The sequence below is a fragment of the Acomys minous genome, assembly GCF_964271855.1.
Source record: "Acomys minous genome assembly, chromosome: 12".
In the NCBI taxonomy this organism is placed as follows: Eukaryota; Metazoa; Chordata; class Mammalia; order Rodentia; family Muridae; genus Acomys; species Acomys minous.
The window spans coordinates 11,071,090-11,094,154 of record NC_140493.1 but is presented as its reverse complement, the minus strand read 5'-3'; the positions used below and the strand labels follow the sequence as shown (position 1 = coordinate 11,094,154).

The window sequence follows — 23,065 nt, the reverse complement described above, 5'->3', positions numbered from 1 at the left end:
CAAATCCTAGGTTAGTTTCTGCCTTAGGCACTTGAATGCCTGGTGGGCATGTAATGATTCAGTAAATAAATAGAGACTTCTAGATTGTTTAGGGATAACAACTTTATTCAGATATGTGAAGCAAATTAACAGACTATATGGGGGATAAAGCTCCTCTGGAAGGACTAGAAATATGGGGAAGGAACAGGCAACTTTTTGTTATACACACAAGTCTAATTCTGCTGAAAATGCATACCAGTCAATGCAACCACTCTTTAAATTAATGTTTCTGAAAACCCAGTTTCTTTTCTTGTCTGCTCCTTTAGTGGGATTGTTAACATCAGGATGGTAGTAGTATCGAACTCTAGAAAAGACCAGTGTTGTTAGACCTTGAATTTATTAAACAAAGGCCAGAGGGAGGTGGAAATATTGCATGCCACAGGTAATCATATAGAAGAGAAGAGTTAAAAAGAGAGAAAAAAAAGTTTATTTGATATGGATGTCAGAAGACAAAGGCAGAACTAACTATTTTGATGATAATGAGAATGTGGAACTTAGGAGCACTTCATTCCAGCCACAGATTCAGGAAGGAACTAACCCTGGTAATTCAGTGTCAAAGCACAGGGCACCTCAACCAGGATTCTAATTCAAATCTCTGATGGAAGAATAAAATCAAGGTTGCAAGGCAGATTTGGTTGCCACCCATCCTTAATACCAGCACTTGGGAGGCAGAGGCAGGTGGATCATTGTGTGTTGAACCTGGTCTACATATTCAATCTTAGGACAGGCCAAGAGATCCCATCTCAATCCCTGCTCCCCCATAATAAAAGGTCATGCTTCCAGGGGTAGTGCTGGGTAGTGGGTGCTTAGCAAATATGCCTACAGGAAATGGAGGAGTTGGTTTGGCTGGTGGGTCGGCTCTGCCGTATTGAGTTAAGAGGGTTCCCTATGGCAGTCACCTGAGGCCTGGTAGGGGTGGTTGTGTAGTCTGTAGGAAGCAAATCAAGTCTGAGGAACATTGGCAATGGAAATGCTCCATACAGGTCTCCAGCCTTGACTTGTCACGAACTCAGGATTCATACACCACTGTTGCCTTGATGTCTCTAGTTGGGGGATTAATAGGCATCCCACACTTACCATGAACCAAGCAGAATTGATTTCTCGCCATGTCCGTGTTGTTCTTCTCCCAATGTTCCACATGTTAGTCAGCGGTCCCATTTTGTTTGATTGACAGTGTCCTTTGCCATAGAGAAGTTTTTCAGCTTCATGAGGTCTCATTGATTAGTTGTTAGTCTTAGAGCCTGAGCTGTTGGTGTTCTGTTGAGAAAGCTGTCTCCTGTACCAATGCGGTCAAGAGTATTCCCCACTTTCAGGCTCAGTATATCTCAGTTTATGGTGAGGACTTTGATGCACTTGGGCTTGAGTTTTGTGCAAGGTGATAGTTAGGAATCTATTTGCATCTTCTATATGTAGACATCTATTTACATCAACACTATTTGTTGAAGATGCTTTTTCTTTTTTTTCCATTGTGTATTTCTGGCCTCTTTATAAAAAAAATATCTAGTCTTCATAAGTGTGTGAATTTATGTTTTGTCTTCAGTTAGATGCCACTGGTCAACGTCTGTTTTAATGACAGCACCATGTGGTGTTTATTACTATAGCTCTGTAGTACCACTTGAAATCAGGAATGGTGAGACCTCCAGCAGCTCTTTTCTTGTTTAGGGCTGTTTTAGCTCTCCTGAGGTTTTCATTTTTCCTTATGATGTTAAGACTTGTTCTTTAAAGGTGCATAACGAATTGTATTGGAATTTTGATGGGAATTGCATTGAATCTGTAGATTGCTTTTGGTAAGACGGCCATCTTTACTATGTTAATCATGCCAATTCATGAGAATTAGAGATCTTTCCATCTTCTCATATCCCCTTCAATGTTTTCTCCCCAAAGACTTGACGTTTATATCATACAGGCCTTTTACTTCTTGGTTAGAGTTACCCCAAGATATTTTATATTGTTTGTGGCTACTGTAAAATGTTTTGTTTCTCTAATTTCATTTTCAGTCCATTTGTTACTTACATATAGGTGGATTACTGACATGTTTATCACCTGCAGGAGTTGCCTGGTGGATTTTTTAATGTCACTTATGTATACTATCATACCATGTGCAAATAACAATACTGTGACTTCTTCCTTTCCAATCTGCAGCCCCTTGACCTCCTTCCGTTGTCTAATTGGTCTAGCTAAAACTTCAACTATGTATTGAATAGATAAGAAAGAGTGGACAACCTTTTCCTATTCCTGATTTTAGTGGAATTGCTTTGAGTTTCTCTCCATTTAATTTGGGGTTGGTTATAGGCTTTATGTAAATTGCTTTTTATCATGTTTAGCTATGACCCTAATCTCTCCAGGGCTTTTATTATGAATGGGTGTTGGATTTTTGTCAAAGACCTTTTCTGCATATAATGAAATGATCACGTGGGTTTTTTTCTTTCAGTGTGTTTATGGGATAGATTACATTTATAGATTTCTGTACATTGACCCATGCCTACATCTCTGGTATGAAGCCTACTTGATTATGGTACATGATCTTTTTTGTGTGATTTTGGATTTTGTTTGCAAGTATTTTATCGAGTATTTTTGCATCTGTGTTCATAAAGGACATTGATCAGTAATTTTCTTTATTTGTTGAATTTTTATGTGGTTTAGGTTTTGGTCTAACTGTTGCCTCATAAAATATGTTTGACAATGGTTCTTCAGTTTCTATTTTTTAAGAATAAATTATAAGATTATTGGCATTAAGTCTTCTTTGAAAATCTGGTAGAATTTTGCATTAAAACCATCTGGCCCTGGACATTTTTTGGTTGGGGGTCTTTTAATGACTTCTTTTATTCCACTAAGAGCTATGGCCCATTTATATGATTTATCTGATCTTGATTTTAAATCTAGTAAGTGGAAACTACCAAGAAAATTACCCACTTCTTTTAGATTTTCTTTTAGATTTACTTGGTGGAATAAAAGATTCTAAACAACATCCTTATGTGTCTGCTTTTCCTAGTATTTCCTGGGTTTCTGTTTTTATATATTTCTTTTCATTTCCGACTTCCTTTATCTGGATATTCTTTCTCTGCCTTTCAGTTTGGATAAGGGTTTGTCTATCCAGCTGATTTTTTTCATAGAACCAACTATTTGTTTTATTGATTCTTTGTATTATTCATTTGTATCTATTTTGTTGATTTCAGCCTTCAGTTTGATTACTTCTCTATTTCTGTCTTGACCTATTTTTCATTCAGTAGAGAGAGTTGTTCATTTTTCTTGAGTGTGTAAGCTTCTGTGGTTTCTGTTGATATCTAGCTTTAATCCATGGTGATCTGATAATACACAGAGAGTTATTTCAATTTTTTTTTTAACTGTGGAGGTTTGCTTTGTGTCTGGGTATGTGGCCAACTTCAGAGAAAGTTTTATTGTGATGCATAGAAGAATTCTTTTGTGTTGGAATAAAATTTTCTGTAAATATATGTTAAGTGTACAGTATTTCTCTAATTAGTTGTTGTCAGGATGGCATGTACATTGCTGAGAGTAGGGTATTGAAGTCTCCCACTATCAGCACTTGGGTATCAATATGAGGTTTAAGCTGTTGGAGAGTTTCTTTTGCAAACTTGGGTGCCCTTGTGTTAGAGGCATAGATGTTAAGGATTAAGGTAGATTCTTGGTAGATTTGATGAGAATGTAGTATCTTTCTATTTTGGTTTGAGGTCTATTTTGCTAGATATTAAATGACTACCCCAGCTTAATTATTTGATCTATTTGCTTAGGATATTTTTCTTACAGTCCTTAACCCTGAGTTAATGTTTATGGTTCATGTTGAGAAGGGTTTCCTGGATAAAGCAGAAAGAAGGACCCTGCTCTTTTTGGGGTGATTATTTTTTGTTTTTGTTTTTTTTTGTTTGTTTGTTTTGTCATTCTGCTAGTCTGTGACTTTTTATTGAGAAATATTGATGTTGAGAAATAAAAGTGACTAAAAATTGTTGATTCCTTTTATTTTCATTGTTGTTAAGGATAGTAGTGATATACTTGAGTGTGTGTGTGTATGTTTGGGTGTTTCCTTTCTTCAGACTAGGCTTTAGATTCTCTTCTAACACCTTCTGTATGTCTTGATTTGCAGATAGATATTGTTTAAATTTAACTTTATCATGACTTTTTTTTCCTCCATATATTCTAATGGAAACATTTGCTGGGTATAGTAGACTAGGCTGGCATGTGTGTTCTTACGAAGTAGGCAGCACACTTATCTAGACCTTTATGTCTTTCACAGATTACATTGAGAATTCAGGTATAAGTCTAATAGGTCTGCAAATTCTTTTGGCCATTTTTCTATCCGGATTTTAAAGTTCTTTTTTTTTGTTCTATATTTTAAGCACAAGAAAAAACTATAGTATCAGTTCCTGAAACAAGGACAACTGGACCTCCATCATCTCAGGGACCAAAAACAACTAAAGAAATTGTTACTGGAACAGGAGCAACTGGACTGTCAACTAGAGTTACAGAGAAAACTTCACCATCACCAGGAGAAGCAGTAACACTCGGACCATCATCTCAGTCTCCTGAAATAACTGGAGTATCAGTTTCTGGAACAACCACAACTGGCAGATCTACTGGAGCAACAGGGACACATCCACTATCAGCTGTAGGGACAGGGACAACTGAACAAGTGCCTAGAGAGGCAGTGACATCTGGAAAAACACCTGGGAACACAGCAACAACTAGTGTTTCAGCTTCAGGAAGTACAGGGACAAGGGATCAATCAGCTGAGACATCAGGCCAGACACCTAAAGTGCCTATAACATCTGGACTATCACGTGAAGTTACAGAGACATTCACAACTTCAACTCAGAGCACTATGAGAACAACTGTGATTTTTGACCCAACTATATCATTAACTGAACATCCAAGGACAACTGGATATTCATCATCGCAAGGGCCAAAAACAACTAAAGAAACTATAACTGAAACCGCAACAGCTGGTGTTACAGAGAAATCTTCACTATCACCTGGAGAATCAGCAACAACTGGACCATCCTCTCCTGCACCTGAAACAACTGGTGTTTCAATTTCTAGTACAGCAACAACAGGCAGATCAACTGTAACAACAGGGACACCTTCAACATCAGTTGGAGAAACAACAACAACTAAACCAGTAGCTAGAGAGGCAGTGACATCTGGACAAACAACTGGGAACATAGCATCTACTAGTCCATCAGTTTCTGTTTCCAGAAGTACAGTGAAAAACGATCTATCAACTGTGACACCAGGCCAGACACCTAGAGTGACTGTAACATCTCAACTATCATCTGAGGTGACTGACACAATAATACCGCCATCTCAGACCACTGTGAGAACAACAACTAGATCAACAACTGGACATCCTCAGACAAGTGCAACTTCATTATCTCAGGGACCACAAACAACTAAAGAAACCGTTACTGGAACAGGAACAACTAGTGTGTCAACTAGAGTGACAGAAAAAACTTCAACTTTACCTGGAGAATCAGCAACAACTGGACTATTGTCTCCTGTACCTGAAACAACTGGAGTGTCCGTTTCTGCAACAGCAACAACTGGCACGTCTACTACAACAACAGGAACACATTCATCCTCAGTTGGAGAATCAGAGACAACTAAACCAGTGCCTAGAGACACAGTGACATCTGGACAAACACCTGTGAACACAGCATCAACCAGTCCATCAGTTTCAGTTTCAGGAAACACAGGGACAAATATTCAATCAACTGTAACATCTGGACAGTCACCTGAAGTGAGTGAGACAACCACACAGTCACCTGAGAGCACTGTGCAATCTACTGTAATTTTTGACACAAATAGATCTTCAACTACACATCCAAGTACAACTGAACCTTCTTCATCTCAGGGACCAGAAACAACTAAAGAAACTGTAAGGGGAACAGGAACAACTGGAGTGTCAACTGGAGTTACAGAGAAAACTTCACCATCACCTGGAGAATCAGCAACAACTGGACCATCGTCTCCTGCACCTGAAACAAGTGGAGTATCAACTTCTAATAGAGCAACAACTGTTAGATCAACTGAAACAACAGGGACACCATCATCAGTTGGAGAAAGAACAACAACTGAACCAGTAGCTAGTGAGGCAGTGACATCTGCACAAACACCTGGGACCACATCATCAACCAGTCCATCAGTTTCAGTTTCTGGAAGTACAACGATAATTGAACTATCAACTATAACATCTCCACCAACAGCTGACGTTAGTGAGACAACAACACAGCCACCTGAGAGCACTGTGAGAACAACTGTAATTTCTCACCCAAATACATCAGCAACTGTACATCCTCAGACAAGTGCAACTTCATTATCCCAGGGACCAAAAACAACTAAAGAAACCGTTACTGGAACAGGAACAACTAGTGTGTCAACTAGTGTGACAGAAAAAACTTCAACTTTACCTGGAGAATCAGCAACAACACCTGGACCATTATCCCCTGTACCTGAAACAACTGGAGTGTCCGTTTCTGCAACAGCAACAACTGGCACGTCTACTACAACAACAGGAACACATTCATCCTCAGTTGGAGAATCAGAGACAACTAAACCAGTGCCTAGAGACACAGTGACATCTGGACAAACACCTGTGAACACAGCATCAACCAGTCCATCAGTTTCAGTTTCAGGAAACACAGGGACAAATATTCAATCAACTGTAACATCTGGAAAGTCACCTGAAGTGAGTGAGACAACCACACAGTCACCTGAGAGCACTGTGCAATCTACTGTAATTTTTGACACAAATAGATCTTCTACTACACATCCAAGTACAACTGAACCTTCTTCATCTCAGGGACCAGAAACAACTAAAGAAACTGTAAGTGGAACAGGAACAACTGGAGTGTCAACTGGAGTTACGGAGCAAACTTCACCATCACCTGGAGAATCAGCAACAACTGGACCATCGTCTCCTGAACCTGAAACAAGTGGAGTATCAACTTCTAATAGAGCAACAACTGTTAGATCAACTGAAACAACAGGGACACCTTCATCATCAGTTGGAGAAAGAACAACAACTGAACCAGTAGCTAGTGAGGCAGTGACATCTGCACAAACACCTGGGACCACATCATCAACCAGTCCATCAGTTTCAGTTTCTGGAAGTACAACGATAATTGAACTATCAACTATAACATCTCCACCAACAGCTGATGTTAGTGAGACAACAACACAGCCATCTCAGACCACTGTGAGAACAACTGTAATTTTTGACCCAACTAGATCAACAACTGGACATCCTCAGACAAGTGCAACTTCATTATCTCAGGGACCACAAACAACTAAAGAAACCGTTACTGGAACAGGAACAACTAGTGTGTCAACTAGAGTGACAGAAAAAACTTCAACTTTACCTGGAGAATCAGCAACAACTGGACTATTGTCTCCTGTACCTGAAACAACTGGAGTGTCCGTTTCTGCAACAGCAACAACTGGCACGTCTACTACAACAACAGGAACACATTCATCCTCAGTTGGAGAATCAGAGACAACTAAACCAGTGCCTAGAGACACAGTGACATCTGGACAAACACCTGTGAACACAGCATCAACCAGTCCATCAGTTTCAGTTTCAGGAAACACAGGGACAAATATTCAATCAACTGTAACATCTGGACAGTCACCTGAAGTGAGTGAGACAACCACACAGTCACCTGAGAGCACTGTGCAATCTACTGTAATTTTTGACACAAATAGATCTTCTACTACACATCCAAGTACAACTGAACCTTCTTTATCTCAGGGACCAGAAACAACTAAAGAAACTGTAAGGGGAACAGGAACAACTGGAGTGTCAACTGGAGTTACAGAGAAAACTTCACCATCACCTGGAGAATCAGCAACAACTGGACCATCGTCTCCTGCACCTGAAACAAGTGGAGCATCAACTTCTAAAACAGCAACAACTGTTAGATCAACTGAAACAACAGGGATACCTTCATCATCAGGTGGAGAAACAACAACAACTGAACCAGTAGCTAGCGAGGCAGTGACATCTGCACAAACACCTGGGAACACAACATCAACCAGTCCGTCAGTTTCAGTTTCTGGAAGTACAATGATAATTGAACTATCAACTATAACATCTCCACCAACAGCTGACGTTAGTGAGACAACAACACAGCCACCTGAGAGCACTGTGAGAACAACTGTAATTTCTCACCCAAATACATCAGCAACTGTACATCCTCAGACAAGTGCAACTTCATTATCCCAGGGACCAAAAACAACTAAAGAAACTGTTACTGGAACAGGAACAACTAGTGTGTCAACTAGTGTGACAGAAAAAACTTCAACTTTACCTGGAGAATCAGCAACAACACCTGGACCATTATCCCCTGTACCTGAAACAACTGGAGTGTCCGTTTCTGCAACAGCAACAACTGGCACGTCTACTACAACAACAGGAACACATTCATCCTCAGTTGGAGAATCAGAGACAACTAAACCAGTGCCTAGAGACACAGTGACATCTGGACAAACACCTGTGAACACAGCATCAACCAGTCCATCAGTTTCAGTTTCAGGAAACACAGGGACAAATATTCAATCAACTGTAACATCTGGACAGTCACCTGAAGTGAGTGAGACAACCACACAGTCACCTGAGAGCACTGTGCAATCTACTGTAATTTTTGACACAAATAGATCTTCTACTACACATCCAAGTACAACTGAACCTTCTTCATCTCAGGGACCAGAAACAACTAAAGAAACTGTAAGTGGAACAGGAACAACTGGAGTGTCAACTGGAGTTACGGAGCAAACTTCACCATCACCTGGAGAATCAGCAACAACTGGACCATCGTCTCCTGCACCTGAAACAAGTGGAGTATCAACTTCTAATAGAGCAACAACTGTTAGATCAACTGAAACAACAGGGACACCTTCATCATCAGTTGGAGAAAGAACAACAACTGAACAAGTAGCTAGCGAGGCAGTGACATCTGCACAAACACCTGGGAACACAGCATCTACTAGTCCATCAGTTTCTGTTTCCAGAAGTACAGTGAAAAACAATCTCTCAACTGTGACACCAGGCCAGACACCTAGAGTGACTGTAACATCTCAACTATCATCTGATGTGAGTGACACAACAACACAGCCATCTCAGACTACTGTGAGAACAACTGTAATTTTTGACCCAACTAGATCAACAACTGGACATCCTCAGACAAGTGCAACTTCATTATCTCAGGGACCAAAAACAACTAACAAAACCATTACTGGAACAGGAACAACTAGTGTGTCAACTAGAGTGACAGAGAAAACTTCACCATTATCTGAAGAATCAACAACAGCTGGACCATCCTCTCAAGCACCAGAAACAACTAGGGTAACAGTTACTTACCCAGGAAAACCTTTAACTAGTGTAACAGTGAGTAATGTTTCATCATTTGGAGAATCATCAACCACTGTATCATCAAGTAAAGAACGGGTAACAACTGGAACATCAGTAACTGGTTCTGTGATATCTGGTGCATCAACTGGAGTCACAGAGACAACTTTGTCAAATGTTGAAAAATCAGTTTCAAGTGCATTATCACCTGGAGCATCAGTGTCTTCTGGGCAAACATCTGCAACTACTGGTGCATCTAGTTCATCTTCCCCAGGATCAAAATCTCCAGGCACCTCTCATGAGTTGACTTCAACATTAGAGCCATCAACTAGACTGACTGTAACACTTGAGCCATCACCTGGAAACACACTGACATCCACTTTATCCACTGAAATCCTGGAAAGTACCCCACAGGCACATGACAGAACCACCAGAAGAAATACTACTGGAGTGCCAGGAGGTGAGCCTACAATAATTGAAGGCAAGTCTGATTAGCTGAAAGTAGAGGGTTTCATGTGGCCAAGGTGATGGTTGCCCTAATTCCTATTGGGGTATGTATAAAAGGTTAAAATATTTTTTCTCATATCCATTTATTTTATAACAATGTTACAATATTTAAATAAGCTACTCAGTCCTGAAATTGCTGGATACTCATGGCCGCCAAAACGCCTGTATTATCTTGTGAATTTTCACACTTCATGAGAAATTTGTTATCTTTCTTATATAAAATAACAAACCCTGGTACAGCACGATGACACAGACAGGCACACGGGAAGCTTTGTGCTCTCTACTGTGCTTTCTGATATCAGAGCATATATGGCTTATCTGTGGGCTCTAACCACAAGCATGTTTGAGGCTCAACCTATGATGAAGTTAAGTTATATAACCAAGAATCTGAATTTTTACAAGAAATTATTAGGAGATGGTCTATTCTCTCAATATATGAATTTGAAATACATGACAGAATGTTCACTGGTTTTACTAAAAACATATATAATATTATTATTTAACCATGAATAGAAAATGAACCATGTAGATCCACCACTGTCACAAACGAGGGCATGACCAAATAACTGCACCTGAAAAGTCAGGCAAGGGTGAATGAGCATATGACCCTGCCTTCCATTTCGTATGAGGTTGCCTGGGAAATCTCATAATACCAATGGGGATGATTTAAATAATCAATCTGAAGATCATATAAAACTTGTCTAGTATTTTGTGTTTCATATCTTGTTAGGTGATGGAGAGTTTTCGTGAAAGAATAGACAGCTGTCTCCACAGAGCTTAATCAGGAAATAAATTCTGTTTTTAAGGTTACTGTGAATTAAATGTATAGAATATGAAGATACCTAGAACCATAATGCTGGAAAAAATTTAATTTTTAGGCCAGAAGATGGCTCAATCAGTAAAGGTTCTTGCCACATAAATCTGTAGACTAAGTTTGAGTGACAGAACCCATGTAAAGGGGAAGGATAGATTTGGCGAAGTGGTTCCCTCACCTCCACGTGGGACTCATGGCACATAACCCATCCTAGCACACACACACCCTCACAAACACCACCGACATCAACACCTCCAACAACAACAACAACAACAACAACAACTAGTGGCAGCAATAGTGCAGCACCAATGGCAGCAACAGCAACAGAAGCTGGAGAAATGGCTCAGGCTCAGCACTTAAGATCATTTGCTGCTCTTGCAGTGGTCCAGGGTTCAATTTCCAGCATTTGCTTGGTAGTTCATCACTGGCTATAACTCAAGTTCCAAGGGGATCTGATATCTGATTCTTGCTTCAACAGGCAATTCACACACACACACACACACACACACACACACACACACACACACACACACACGCACGCACGCACATTTACACCCCACAGCACATATATGTAAGCAATAAAACATACATACATATTAAAATAAGATAAAACACCCTAATAACAAGAATCTCTTAGTTTGCAGAGTGTTACACAGGATGGAGGCTTTAACAAATAAATTGAAAGAACAGATCTTGAGGTTAAATCTGTAGACTTAAGGACTAGATTACTTACTCTTTTCTGGCAAAGATTTAGGCTTCATTTATTCAAACAGGGTTCTAGAAAGGAATTAAATACTTAAATGAAACTCAAATAAATTAAATATTCATTATTCAAACTATGAATTTAAACAAAAATAAACTAGATGGTTTATTCCAAATGTAAAACACTACCACTGAAAAGTGATGAAATAGCTGCAAGGGTTACCATTTTAAGACTTAATCTTTAGTTATAGTAAGGAAGTACTACAGTTGTGAAGACATTTATGGCTTGATTTAGTTTGATGATTTCTAACTGAGATGATTTCTTAAAGGACCATGTTGTAATATATTTCATCCTGACTCTATCTTTTCTTTACTAGGACCATTTGAAGAAATTTCAGACATACTAATTCCATGTAAGTTGCACAATATTATGTATGTACAATGTATATCAACATACTGTTCTTGTCTTTTCCCCTTAAAAGTTCAAAAATATTAGCTGGAATGGGGAGGGTAGCCCAGGCTTATAATCCATCCTATTTCAATAGAGACTACTGGGAGATTTTTGACACCGTTTGTTTGTTTTGAGTAGAGTTTCTTTGAACTTCCTGGACTCATTTTCTAGACCAGGCTGGCCCCAAACTCAGAGAGATCTGCCTACCTCTACCTCCCAGAGTACGGTGATTAAAAGCATGCACCACCATGCCCGTTTTTAAAAGAATCTCCCAGTAGTCTCTATTAAAATATGATGGATGATCTGTAGGATTTCTCCTGTACAAAAAATGACATTAAGATATTCAGAAGATCTCTTTCCTGAAAGGTAGAGTTAACATAAATTAGCCATAGAAACATCCCTAGATACAGATATCTATGTCCCCAAAGCAGTACTAATAATTAGTACTTTTGATATTTAAAAATTCCAACAAACCTACTAACCCATTGCCTTTTGCTTCTGGGCAGTAAATAAATGTGTGCAGGAGCAATCCACCTGTGTTCCTCTTCTAGAATTAGGAATATTGCTTCAAGTTGAGAAGCTGAGCCCTCTGATTGCTTTTGAAATGGGATAATCAGTGGAGAATAACCATCATAGCAGGTGCAAGGGAAAGGAGTCTACATGAGACTCTGTAGACTTCTGAGGAGTAAGTCATTTAGAGGCCAACAAAAGCCACCATAATGCTGACACCCCCTTCTGTGTTTCAGTCACCACTGGCCTTACCTCCGCTACAACCGTTACCCCACACAGTTCGAAAACAGGTGAGTTAAGGACGTGATGTGAATATTCCATGTGCCTTCTCATCAATGGATGCTGCCTCTGCTTCCTGGAAAGAGGACCACAGGGTGTTTTCTGTCATCCTTAAATATTTGCCAATAATTTCTTTCCTCTTTTGTTCTCTCAGAGGCCACAACTTCCCCACAAGGAAGTGGAACAGTAAAGAGTGAAGCATCCACAGGTGAAAGGCTTGTACCTTCCCTTCTAGTAACTCCTTCAAATCTTCTGAAAACACACTATTTAATAAGCTTAGTTGATAAGAAAATTATAGGGAAGAGCAAAACAAACAAACAAACAAGCAAACAAACAAACAAACACACCTTGTATTGCCTCCTTTATTGCTGCAAGCTCACAAGAAGAGCACACACAAGCTCCGTGGTTCTCACCTGTGGGTCATAACCCCTTTGGCAAACCACTAGCTCCAAAAATATTTACATTATGGTTCATAACAGTAGCAACATTACAGTTATGAAATAGTGACAAAAAAATAAATTTATGATTGGGGGTCACCACAACATGAGGAGTTGTATTTAAGGGTCACAGCATCAGGAAGGTTGGTAACCTCTGTGCTAGATGATCATGCATCTAGAGTAATGACCGTGTACATTCTAAGTAAATGACACTATGGTTCACAGCTGTCTCAGTAGACTTGGTGTAGAATCGTGACATGGGGCAGCTTCTAGCATGGCAGGTCTCAGCAGTGGCTTTGTAGAGCTGTGGTTCCTATTTGAATCAACTGCTAGGCACACAATTGAACTCATGAGTCCATTGGGTTCTTGGTTTAGGTACCACTGTTGCAGTCTCTGAAACTAAAGAACCAACGGGATCTAGTACTGGTAATTATGGAAACACACAACAGATGTGGACATTGAATTATTATAGCAGTATACAGTGTATACTTTCCTAGACTGCAATCTTACTCCTTTCTCTGTTTTCTCTCTCAGAGGCCACAACTTCCACAGGAGGCAGTGAAACTACCCAAGGAGAAGTTCGGACAGGTGAGCTGTTACTCTGTGAAGGCTGTAGTGAATGTGAGAAGGTAGGCTGAGGAAAAGAGCGACATTTTCCCTGTGGATCCAACCTGCAGGCATGCCATGACCATAGACTATAGGTTGCAGCCCCTGAGCCTTACAGGGTTGAAAGCACTACCTATTGCCAGAGTCTGCCTATCAGGACCACAATTATTACATACAATTTACCTCCCCCCCCTTCAAAAAGTCCATATAACATTGAGCCTGAGTTTTCTTATGATTTTCTTCCCTTCTGGTTCCCACGTGCTGGAATGAGAGAGATCCTTGAGTGCCCTGCTCACTACTACAGCCCAGGGTTGAACACAAAGTCACATAAAGGAGACACTTGAAAAATATTAGTGGGATGAAAAAAAAATGTATCATTTTGGCAGCCTTCTTATTTAAGACTGAGCAAGGTGGTTTCACCTGGGGGAGCTTCAGCTCGCAGAGCTTGAAATTGGGCAAGGCAGTGTCAATATCATTCTAGAGTTCCAGAGTCAAAGAATTCTGTTTTAAACAGAATAAAATCAAAGCAATATAAGTAACTGATGCATACAGTTCAGAATGGTCATCCCTTTCTTCTTCATGAACCCCCGTCATAGCAGGCATCTCTTCAGTCTACTCTATAGAGAGGGAACCCCAGTGATTCATGGGAAGGAGCAAGACTTGAGATGGTTCATTCCTTCAGAGGCAGTGATTTGGCAAAAGGTCCTCTGATGAGTCAGATCCACATAGCTTTTCCAGTACTGTTGTGAAGCTAGTGCTCTGTTGATCCCCCAGGGAAGCAACCATTATACCTATGACTTTCCACACAAATACTTTCAACAAGAAAGAGAAAGAAGTTAGTTAAGCTCACAATATTTTTAGACTGTCTGCTCTGATGACATATAAACACAGTTCTTCCCGCCCTCCACCAATCCTTGGACCTCTCTGCTGTTCTGAAAGAAGGTCTCCCTATGTGCCATATGCTGGTCTCAGACTTGCTATCCTATCTCAGGCTTCCGGGCTGTGCCACATGCCTGACTCCATCTGAGTTCCCTGAAAGGAAGCTTATGGCATGGTACTGGTCCTGGAATCATCTATTTAATTCCTTTTGCAGATTCCACTTCAGGAGCAGCTAGAGTCACAACCAGCCCCTATATATCACAACCAGGTAAAACTGAAAGATCCAGTAGACTCAAATGGATCCTATGAAATTAATCTCTTCCATATGGGGGGGGGGTCCTCCTTGCACATGAATTAATGAGAAGAACACACAGGCATGACATGGATTCTTATTATTGTGAGTAAAACATTGTGTTTTTATCCCTCTCATCCCAGAAACCACTGTGAGAGCAACAGAAAGTCAAGACACTGAAAATACAACAGGTCAGTATGAGAAGACCTCCAATCGCTTCATGGTCCATTAATGTTTCCTGTACTTAAAATGCAATAGTGCAATAGGCTCTGTAGTGCACATAAAGAGTAATAAATAAATAAAAAGAAAAGAAAAAAGTAAGACCATCAGCAAGGAGCAGGGACTGCCATGTTGTAACATTTCTAGTGCAGACATAGGTTATTAGAGGCACAGGTAATACTGTTACATGCAAACATACAAAAAGTATGATTCCGTAGAGGAGGAGAGCAGAGGGTTCCTTTACTGTTTTCTAATTGGTGGTCATGAGTGAAGGCACCAGAATAAAGACGGCTGAGTTTGATCCTGGCTAGGTGGGCAGCAAACTTCTACCAAACATGAAAGCTGAGACAGGAGGATGCATGGGTGAGTTCTGGGATCAGCCACATGCTGGTGATCCAAGTACGAGGGTCAAGGAGGAAGGTTAGAAAATACAGAAAAGTGTGTGAAAGGCTTTAGCTCTAAATTTAAATGTGACTGTATCCTTTCAACAAACAAGATCCCATCTTAGTTTTATGAGGAGACTGACATACCCAGAGGCATTGGAAGAAGAGACTGTAACAGCAGTGTGCATATCAGATTATTCTGATATATATATATATATTCTCATCATTTTTCTCTTCTATTGCTAGATTCTACTATTATTATAATTAGGAGCTATCTTAGATTGCCTGAACAAAGAGTTAGAGACATCTAATCTTTTAAATTTCACTTAGTTTACTACTTTATTATTAGTTTTTGGTAACAATTAGTTGGTGGAGTTGCTTTAAATAAACATGTAGAAAATTTAACTTTCTTTCAAGAATGCCCAACCAAAAAATGTCAGTTTTGTTTCATTTGTTTTTGTTTTATTTTTCCCCTTTGGTAGGATGGGATAACAGTATAAATTTGACTTTCAGAAATTTTGAATTAAAATTTGAAATTAGAGTTTTGAAAATATGGCCGGCCCGTATCTGTGAAGCATAGAAGCTCAAAGGATGAATTCACATTATCTGGTTAATGCATCTGGAGGGGATAGAACCAAATCAAAGCATTTAATACATCTGGAGGGGGGGAATAGAACCAAATCATCCCTTACTCTTTACTCACTGGCCTCTTTGTCAGAATTTTGTCCAAGAAAATTTTCAAGGTTATTCTTATTTTCTCCGTGACAATTTGAGACCCCCAAAAAGAAACACTGTACAATAGCAGAATGTCAAAATGCCATAAACAACACAGAGTGGAGACAGGTGGTGTATCTGCCACACTGGGCATGTAGCCAGTTATTTCAGAGTTATAGGAACGAATCAGGTAAATATATTTCCCCAACACCATGACACCATTCCAAAAACCCGAGAGACTAACGGATTTTCTATCTTCACAGCGTGCCCAGGGACCCTTTCACCAGCCCCAGGTGAGTGCACCTCACTGCAGAGTAATTCTTCAGTGACGAGCCTTCTTGTACTTCCGCTGCCTGAAGTCCCTGTAGTACATGACTGGTCACGGAATATTTTAGAATGAACCAAGGCCATGATTCTTGATTTTACTTGCCAAACAATGTATAATAGTTATTTTCTCCTCCGCAAACAAATGCAGCCAAACAATACATACCAGTTCACTTGCTAGCTCTTTCATGAAGAGACATATCATAATAAAAGCTAGTGAATGCAACTGCTCTCCTAACAGTAAGCACTTAATAAATATTCAAGAGAACATTTTGGGGGTTCTGTTCTAGCTGAACATCACAGATGTGCCTGAGTTTAATAATTTCTGGGAACTTTATTGATTTCCTACTACTTTAAGATAATGTAATGTACTTTGCAGTGAGCGGTTAAAATAGAAAATAGTTTTAACCTGACTTAGAGGAAAAGGAAAAAATTTAAAACATAGTTTTCATATAATACAGGCAGTAATATTCACAATGTGAAGTAAATACATGTTCTATGAAGAACGCAAGTTGTAGAATTGGAATTTGAGGGCAGTAAACAGAGCATTCTAGGGCCAATAAATTAGAGAGCAGAGCTGATTAAGGAAGCAGCTTTAATATGGGAGACATTGGAAACCAGAATTAAGTATTTATTTTAGAATATGAACATTTAAAATAAAAACAATTAGATAATTAGGCACTAAAACAATAGCCATAGTTTTGGTATAGAGAACGGATTGAGCCAGAAAAGAATCTAAGCCATTGAGCTGCTGACTTGATGATGAGGAGGAGGAGGAGGAGGAGGAGGATTAGCCATGAACAAACAAAGGCAAGGTTGAAAGCTAGGGCAAGACATGGGGACTTAGAGGCAGTTTGGATGACAGAGTGCAATTAACAAGCATTGCTCCTAAATCCGATGCTTTAATAATTGAAAGAATACTTTAATCTAGAAGAGAAGTGCCTGGGGCAAGAAGACATAGCCTGTGCTGTGCGTTTATGTTGGAGTTTTTACAGCTCTGTTTAGAGACTGTGTTCACAGAGCTAGAGTGGTGTCCACAGCTCATGGCCAAAGAGGCAAAAGGAGGTAGAAGCCTTCTACCCAGTGTTGCACATCACAGAGGAAAAAGTCCCATTGAAAAGCCTAGAGACAAAATGAAAGGTGTAAGAAGAGCTTTTCGGATGAATAGGGTTTTCCAGATGGACACTAAGTTGAAAGAAAGAACATACATCCTCTTGAATGTGAAGTGAGTGTCACCTCTGACAGGAAATTCAAACGACTGGTTAAGGAAATTTGAAATCTTTAGATTTGCCAATGATAATGTCTTGGTATTTATTGGATTGTAGAGACAGAAAGCAGTTTTATACAACAGTGAGCTGGACAGTGTACACATACACACACACACATACACACACACACACACACACACACACACACACACTTATGCAAAACACTTAGCTGAGAGCAGGAGGGTGTGATTTATCCACCTTCAGACACAATGTTTCCACAAATTGGCCTTTAAAGTCCTGGTGTCAACTACTCTATGGGCCCCCTGTTGGTTATCTATAAATAGCAAGTGATTGTAATTTGCAAAATGTAATTCATATTTATCACTTTATATTAACAGCATGTTACGGTCCACTGGGAGAACAGAAGTCTGTAAGTATACAGTTCCGTTCTGCTTTAATCTAAATTTTCTTTCTGCCTTTTTTTGTGGAAAAAAAAGTCTAAACATGGTTCTTATCTGCAGCCTGGGGACGTATGGACATCGAATTGCCATCAATGCACCTGTACTGAAGCTCAGGCCGTAGACTGTAAACCCAAAGAGTGTCCACCTCCACCTACTTGCAAATCTGGAGAGAAGCTTGTGACATTCAAATCGAATGAATCCTGCTGTGAAATTGGCCACTGTGGTATGTGTCTCTAATACATTATATGAACTAAATCTGTAATTGTTTTCCTCAGTTATACACACTCAAGGGGTAATCTTGAGCTACGATGCCACACATGACATTAGGATCTGATAAATGAAACAATTAGTATTTCTTAAAACTTATCATTGTTTGTAATAAAAAAATTTCCCAGAGTTAAGAGATATTAACAGTACCAATAGGTTAAAAGGCAGTGATAATATTTTAAGGATGCATAATTTGTCGATGAGTGTGATCTCATCTACAATTTCTCCTTCCTAAATAATAAAGAAGTATATTACATTTATTTTTCAGAACCAAGAACATGTTTATTTAACAATATTGATTATGAGGTAAGCCTTTTTTTCCTCTACTTTATTTATATAATCACATGAATAAGCACAATACTAAGCCACACCAAGGGATTTTCAAGGTATAATAATAAAAAAACAATTTTAAAAACACTTTGGTCAGGTTCAAAGTTAAGTCTTTCCTTGTCCACACTGTTTACATACAACAAGAGCACTTGCCATGCTCCTTGCAAAGGAAGTGGTGCTCTCGATCATTAACCAGCCAACAGTTGGTCTCTAAACAGAATCTCCCCCAGGGTCCTGCCAGATGGAGAAGACATACCGTATGACATTCAAATCAATGAACAGAGAGAATTCAACTGTAATTACAACCAGAAAGATCAGATGGCCAAACTGCCAGAGTTCAAACAAGAAAACACAAGGGTTCCACCCACTAAGGGGCTTAGCCTGTACAGGGCTGGGTCTGGACCACTGAGCTCACACTTAGGGCAGGGCTTAACTTTCCAGAAAGGGTTTCAGAAAACCGTGGATTCCCAAATTGATGTAAGTACTCTCAACTGGTGTTGCTAAATGCTTAAACTGCCAACTAAAATAGATGAGGCATGCTACGAAACATATAACAGGGTGGGCGTGTTATTTTCACAAATCATTTGCCCCATTCAAACTCCAGTTTGATCTTTGCAATGTTCCATTGCTGAAATTGGTGTGACATTAGAAACCATAAAACGTAATGGAGATAGACAAAAAGAGAATCACCAACAATTTATATGCAGAAGAATGTAAATAGTAAAAATTCAGTTTATGAGGTAATTTATCTTCCTGCCTAAGATCCTAAACCAGAGGTCCTCAGCCTGTAGGTCATAACCCCCTGGAAGTCAAATGATCATTTCATTGGGTTGCATATCACATATGTATGTTATGACTCAAAACAGTAGCAAAATTACAGTTATCAAGCAGGAATGAAAATAATTTTATGGATAGGGGTCATCACAACATGAGGAGCATTAGGAAGATCAAGAACCCACTTACCTAAATTAAATGCCAGTTCTCAGACTGTGGTTTGAATGTTGGAAGGAAATTAATTACAAAACAGTCCGAAGGGCTCTAGCAACAATTGAACTGAGGAGTAATCTTGGGAGGATTGACACTAGCCCCGCTTTAGATATTTATTTGTGTTTTTTTTTTTATTTCTGTGTGTAAGTGTTTTGTCTGTATCTATGCATGTGCAGCACATGAGTTCTTGGTGTCCTCAGAGGGCAGAATAGGGTACTGGATTCCCTGGAAGTGAAGTATAGATCCTCCATGTGGGTGCTGGGAACCAAACCCTGGTCCTCTGGAAACGCAGCAGTTAACTACTCTTAACGACTGAGCCACCTCTGCAGCCCTATTAGTCCTTGTTTAAGTTTCCATGTATTATTGCGGCATGGGCATGCACCGTGGCACATGTGTGAAGGCCGAGGGTATCTCATAAGCATCAGTCCTCTCTTCCTACAATGGATTCCTAGGATCTGACTCACCTTATCCTTCCATCTTGCAGGAAGTGGTTTTACCTGCTAAGACATCTTGTGGACCCATGAGTCTTAATTCAACAAACCTCTTTTGTGTCCTTGTCTACGTTTGGATGTCCTATTTTTTCCTTGAAGCACAGAGCACAACTAGTGATGCACTCCTTGCAGACAATAAAACATCATTTCTTGCAGACTATTCTTAGACATAGAGAACAGTGGCTATCGTTAAGTTTTATTTTGAAGAGTGGGAATCTTGATGCATTCTGTGCTCCCAATAGAGAATTTTGATTCATTCCCTGAAGTTGAAGATATGTAGACCAGCTTTCCTTAAGTGCTTACTTGACCACTGAAAATGCCCCTTCACAGATAACTCAGACCAGAAATTGTATTTGTTGTTGTTGTTGTTTTGACCAGTTTTTAACTGGTAAATTAAAGAGATCCCAAGGCAAACAACTTTTCTTCTCCCCCCACTTACCTTTCAGGTTGGTTCGTCCTTTGAGGACCCTAGGAACCCCTGTGTCTCCTACACCTGCAACAGCACTGGCTTGGTGGCTGTGGTTCAGGACTGCCCAAAGCAAACCTGGTGTGCAGAGGTAAGCCCTGGTCTTAACAAAAGCAAGCAAGGTCACCCGAAGCTCAACTCAGACCCTTCTCACCTCTGTGCTCCTTTGGAAACTTTGACCATTGGTCAAGAGATAGAAATCTGTTGTTAGTTTCATGGATATTTATGCAAATTCATGAATCAAGAGCCATGAGACTCCAGAATTATCAGCTTTAGTGAGTATAATCTTCAGAACAAGAAAGGCCTTTGTTTTTCTAGCTCCATAAAACTTCTTTTAATGCTATTCTAAAAGTAGGTAATTACAAAAATTCAGATACTTTATGTTTATTTATTTTAACTTATGTGTACAAATGGTTTACCTACATGTATGTGTGTGTGTATGTATGTGTACCATGCACATGCATGGTGCCCTCAGAGGTCAGAAGAAGGTGTTAGGTTCCCTGCAAATGGAGTGGGGATGATGAACTGTGATGAACTGTCAATAGAGTTGAGGACAGCATGTTCTTCTCATTCAGTTTCCCCTTCCTGTTGCTACTTTAGTACATTAAGAAATGTTACATTTCATTCAATATTAAATACCTTAATTTTTTTTAATCCTACAGAAAGACAGAACCTATGATTCAAAGAAATGTTGCTATACATGTAAGTTAACTTCTCTATATAGAAACATACCTAAATGGTTGAAAAAGTAGTATGTCTTTGAGACAGAACAACGAATCATTAATAGAAGGTTGGCCACTTTTATTAAAATACAGAAATCTGGGTTATAGTATAACCTGCCGACTCATATGCTTGCAAGGGGTGTTACAGTTATTAATTGATAGTAATAACTTTTCTTATAAAAATCATAAGTGATTGTGTTTACAAGGAAACTTTTTATTCCTATGCAAATAGCCAGACTACTTCTCTACCCTCACAGCAGCAGGCTGTGTTGTAAATCTGTATATTAGAACCCAAGGTTATGTAATCAGCAGTAAGACCACACTCCCCCATCCGTAATGTCCCATCAGTTTCTCTCTGCCCTGACTGTCCCCTTTCTCTTTCTACTAAGTATCACTTCCTCTTTCACCTGCCATTGTCTTAGCAACAAGGAGACAATGCCTGTCCAAGTTTTAACTGGCTTCTTTTTCAGAGCAGGGGCTGAGATGGTTATCTCCCTTAATACCATAGTGAGGTAGTGGATACACCTTTTCCTGTTGGTTGAGATGAAGTACACCTAGTAAGTGCTAAAGGTTAAATCTCACTTTGTCTGCCGCGCACTTTGCTTTAGGTAACAGTGAATGCAGAACTTCTCCTGTGAACGTAACCATTAAGTACAATGGTTGTAAGAAGAAGGTTGAGATGGCAAGATGTGTAGGAGATTGCAAGGGGACCGCCAAGCTCAAGTGAGTTTCCCTTTGATGTGCTCCATGCATTAATTAACTTGGTGCTTATAAAGAATATCAAGCAACATCACATAGGGGAGTTTGACATGAAAGAACTCCCTGATTAGGACACAATGAAAAAATATACAGAACACTAAGACCCAAGGACTAAAAGTAATGACTTCAGCATTTAGTTATTCTGACGTCATTTTCTAAAGACGTTGAACGTATTTGTGGTTAATGCATTCATTTTCCTACTGTGGCTATATAAAGTACTTACTTAAAGAAACACATTGCTCAAACAATTTTGAAAGTTGAATTTTAGAACAGCATTATATTTCCTTAATGTACAATCTTACATATAGATTAACTTAGTTAAAATAATTATAATTTGATATTGATTTAAAACACCTTATTTATATTTTTGCACCACAATGTTCCCACTAGGCAGTTATAACTATTTCTTTCTAATCTCATTTTTATCTCAATGGCCAATTGTCACTGATCTACTTTAAAATTTTGTAGTTGGAAGGGACACAAGGTATAAAGAAGGAGCATAGTAAGTAAAGGCTATTAAGCCATGTAGGGAAGTCATTAGGATATGAGCATTGATGTCAAGATGTATAATGTTTGCAGATATTCTGAAATGTTTACTACTGAATCCCTTTCTTTTAGTTATAATTATAAGACCTACCAATTGGAGAATTCATGTTCCTGCTGCCGTGAAGAAAACCACGAGGTCAGGCACATTGACCTTGATTGCCCTAACGGCAGCACCACCAGCTACCAATACAGGCACACGACAAGCTGCTCTTGTGTGAACCAGTGTAAACAGTCTACAGCCAGTTAAAACTCTGTACTGCCTTTCCTGTTGTACTTATTTTAGAAGAGAAAAAAAAAGCAATCATTAAAGAGTGAAA

General features: G+C 39.4%; 2 protein-coding genes across 3 annotated transcripts in view; both read left to right on the top strand.

Moving 5' to 3' along the window:
• The window catches only part of LOC311579772 (uncharacterized protein), a gene marked incomplete at its 3' end in the record, with an annotated part of 14,710 nt that extends 7,876 nt beyond the window's left edge, over positions 1-6,834 (top strand). Inside the window, exons 3-4 of the mRNA XM_084750615.1 lie at positions 4,392-6,736; positions 6,805-6,834. Of these exons, the coding sequence (XP_084606741.1) occupies positions 4,874-6,736; positions 6,805-6,834 (1,893 nt within the window). The 5' untranslated portion in view covers positions 4,392-4,873. The remainder of the gene's footprint in view (positions 1-4,391; positions 6,737-6,804) is intronic.
• LOC311580036 (uncharacterized protein) lies at positions 6,502-23,065 on the top strand. 2 transcript variants are annotated; one of them, XM_084751194.1, is made up of 16 exons: positions 6,502-9,854; positions 11,795-11,830; positions 12,615-12,668; positions 12,812-12,865; positions 13,470-13,520; positions 13,629-13,682; positions 14,794-14,847; positions 15,015-15,062; positions 16,451-16,480; positions 18,118-18,149; positions 18,241-18,403; positions 18,716-18,753; positions 20,702-20,812; positions 21,384-21,423; positions 22,052-22,166; positions 22,821-23,065. In XM_084751194.1, exons 1-16 carry the CDS (start codon positions 8,114-8,116, stop codon positions 22,993-22,995), a joined length of 2,796 nt encoding a protein of 931 aa, XP_084607320.1. In that variant the 5' UTR covers positions 6,502-8,113; the 3' UTR covers positions 22,996-23,065. The 2 variants fall into 2 exon arrangements, with proteins under 2 accessions (XP_084607320.1, XP_084607321.1); XM_084751195.1 differs by lacking the exon at positions 13,470-13,520.

Coding starts and splice junctions, on each gene's coding strand:
- LOC311580036 (XM_084751194.1), top strand. CDS start 8,114: ATGATAATTGAACTATCAACTATAACATCTCCACCAACAGCTGACGTT. Junction 18,150..18,240: donor CACTGGGAGAACAGAAGTCT/GTAAGTATACAG, acceptor TCTTATCTGCAG/CCTGGGGACGTATGGACATC. Junction 20,813..21,383: donor AGCAAACCTGGTGTGCAGAG/GTAAGCCCTGGT, acceptor TTAATCCTACAG/AAAGACAGAACCTATGATTC.